This window comes from Theropithecus gelada, chromosome 19 (genome assembly GCF_003255815.1).
Source record: "Theropithecus gelada isolate Dixy chromosome 19, Tgel_1.0, whole genome shotgun sequence".
In the NCBI taxonomy this organism is placed as follows: domain Eukaryota; kingdom Metazoa; phylum Chordata; class Mammalia; order Primates; family Cercopithecidae; genus Theropithecus; species Theropithecus gelada.
In genome coordinates this window covers 32,142,689-32,145,625 of record NC_037687.1, presented here as the reverse complement: position 1 = coordinate 32,145,625, position 2,937 = coordinate 32,142,689, and the positions used below count along the sequence as shown (strand labels likewise).

Below are 2,937 nucleotides of genomic sequence, written 5' to 3'. Positions count from 1 at the left end.
AAAAAAAGAGATCGAGACCAGCCTGGCCAACATGGTGAAACCCCATCTCTACTAAAAATACAAAAATTAGCTGGGTGTGGTGGCGGGTGCCTGTAGTCCCAGCTACGTGGGAGGCTGAGGCAGGAGAATCACTTGAACCTGGGAGGCGGAGGTTGCAGTGAGCTCAGATTGCGCCACTGCACTCCAGCCTGGCAACAGCGAGACCCCATCTCGAAAAAAAAGAAGACAGGTCAGGCGGTGGTGCTGGGTGGTAGGGGGAGTGTGGTCTCTACCATGGCATAGTCCTGGATTCAAACCTTCTGTCTACTGCCTCCTTGCCATAAGACCTTGAGAAGGGGACTTAATCTCTCCTGCCTCGGTTTCTTTCTGTAACATAGTAACTATCTGGTAGGGCTGTTGGGCAAATTCAGTCAGATGATACAGGTGAAGTATTTTGAAGCCTCAATAACTGTTATTATCATTCTTAAGATGCTGCCAGGGCTTAGCACACAGAAGTTGCTCAATAAATGGGGATTGTTACAATAGCATTAGTAGTATCTGAAGTAGACAGGGAATTATCTGTTTCCCTCCCACCCCCATGGGCCAGGCGCTTCCCAGCCACATCCCTCTCTGTCTCCTCTTGTCCTCGATTTCTTCCTAAGGTTACCTTTCCTAAGAATTCTTGGATCCCCACTTCCGCGCGCATAACAGAAGCTCAGAGATCAGGTGGCGTCAGGGGAACTGATAAACCCTTTTTCCCAAACTCCTGTTCCTCATCCCGCTCCTGCCAGTCTGATGTCACCAATTTGATTACCTCTGGGCCAGAGAACTCACTACCTACCATGCAGGTATTTTGACTCATCGCTCATTGTTTTTCTCCCTGCTTACTCTGGGGGACTTGAGTCTTCATTATGAACAGTCCTGATTTTCTAGCAAAGGGTTACTATTTACTAACAAGATAACAATCCCAACAGAGGCTCCTGTGAGCTGAGCACCGGCTGTCAGTGAGGTGGCCGGCTAAGTCCTGTAATGCACTATCCCACCAATGTTTCAAAATTGTCCCTGTGTCACAGAGGAGGGGCTGAGGCTCCAAGAGGTGATGTCCTTTGACCGGGGTTACATCAGCACGGAGTGTGAGGGCCGAGCTGGAGCTCAGGCCTGTCTGCTCTACAGTGGGGGCCCCTAACCCCAGGCTGGGCAGGGAGGAGAGTGGCTCTGGCTTCCTCCTGAGTGTCCGGGCTTGGGCCAGAGTCTGGGCTGCCAGAAACAGGATCTGCGGGTGTGGGTGAGGAGGCGAGGGGAGGCAGGAGGCGTGCTGGGGCTGGGGCTAGGGGCTGGGGCCTGGGGCCTGGGGGCCAGGGGCACTTACCCGGTGGCGGTGCTCATGGTGCTGAGTGGGAGCTCCTGCCCACCTGGAGGTGCCCTGGGAGCCAGCAAAGATGTGAGGGTCTGGCCAGTAGGCACCTCTAATTCCTACCCCAGCCTCCTCCCTCAACACAGGCATCCAGGCCCCAGCCCCTCCTCCCTCAGACCCAGGAGTCCAGGCCCCCAGTCCCTCCTCCCTAGACCCAGGAGTCCAGGCCCCCAGCCCCTCCTCCCTCAGACCCAGGAGTCCAGGCCCCNGACCCAGGAGTCCAGGCCCCCAGCCCCTCCTCCCTCAGACCCAGGAGTCCAGGCCCCCAATCCCTCCTCCCTTAGACCCAGGAGTCCAGACCCCAGTCCCTCCTCCCTCAGACCCAGGAGTCCAGACCCCAGTCCCCTTCTCCCTCAGACCCATTGGTCAAATCCCGGCCTCCTTCTCTCTGAACCCGGATCTCCTCACCTGCCTGCTCAGGCTCTGCCCTGCTCTCCGCTGTCCTTTCCGTTCCAGGCTGCCGGCCCCTCCTCCTGCTCCCTCCCAGGGCCGTCCTGCCTCCGCCTCCGCATACCTGAGCGTTCACCTGGCACAGCCTGGCTGGAGTGACCCAGGGGCGGGGCTGGCAGACAGATCCAGGAGGGGCTGACTGCAAGGGAGCCGGGAAACTAACTCTCTGCCTTGTAACAACAGAATAATAACAAACAGTAAATTTGATGTCACACTTGTTCACAGGTCAGAGTTGAAAGCTCTGTCTTTAAAACTCCCTTGAAATTCTAACAACGGGAGGAAGTTCGAGGTTTGATTTCTGCTTGACAGATGAGGAAGCCGAAGGCTAGAGAGGTTCAACAACTAGTCCATTTCAGCACTTGGCTAAGGGAGGATTTGAACCCGGGGCTGACCTTCTGTCTCCAGGGCCAGTGGCAGTCCCCGTTCTGTGGACACCTCCTGTCCGTGGTCACTGCCTCTGCCTATGCCCTCAACACCCCCCCCCACCCATCCCCTTCCCCCTTCCTTTGGAAATTTTCCTCCATGACTTCCCCCTGCCATTCTGACAAAAATTAGATTTAGCTCGATAAGTGCCTGGCCCAGCTCCAGGGATATCACAAAAATGAACAGGCTTCCCAGGCATAAACACCTTTCTAAAATCGCTTTTTGAGAACTCCCTCCATGCTGTAGAGGTTACTAGCAAAGCTTTCCACAGTATTTCTCCCCAGAGCCACGTGAGGGAAGTGTGTCTTGGTGGGAGGCTGTCTTAGTCTTACACATGAGAAAATGAGGCAGAGAAGGGTTAAGAAACTTGCGTGGGTGCTGTAATCCTAGCACTTTGGGAGGCCGAGGCGGGTGGATCATCTGAGGTCAGGAGTTCGAGACTGGCCCAGCCAACATGGCAAAACCCCATCTCTGATAGAAACACAAAAATTAGGCCGGGTGCGGTGGCTCAAGCCTGTAATCCCAGCACTTTGGGAGGCCGAGACGGGTGGATCACGAGGTCAGGAGATCGAGACCATCCTGGCTAACACGGTGAAACCCCGTCTCTACTAAAAAATACAAAAAAAAAAACTAGCCGGGCGAGGTGGCGGGCGCCTGTAGTCCCAGCTACT

At 55.2% G+C, this 2,937-nt stretch overlaps 1 protein-coding gene across 2 annotated transcripts in view; it reads right to left on the bottom strand.

Moving 5' to 3' along the window:
• Window positions 1-1,917, bottom strand: part of EPS8L1 (EPS8 like 1) — an 11,847-nt gene extending 9,930 nt beyond the window's left edge. The window contains exons 1-2 of one of the 2 annotated variants that reach the window (XM_025368930.1): window positions 1,802-1,917; window positions 1,349-1,402 (exon numbers count right to left, since the gene is read on the bottom strand). In XM_025368930.1, the coding sequence (XP_025224715.1) occupies window positions 1,349-1,365 (17 nt within the window). In that variant the 5' untranslated portion in view covers window positions 1,366-1,402; window positions 1,802-1,917. The remainder of the gene's footprint in view (window positions 1-1,348; window positions 1,403-1,801) is intronic. The other variant, XM_025368931.1, reaches the window with a different exon arrangement.
• Window positions 1,918-2,937: the final 1,020 nt, after the last annotated feature.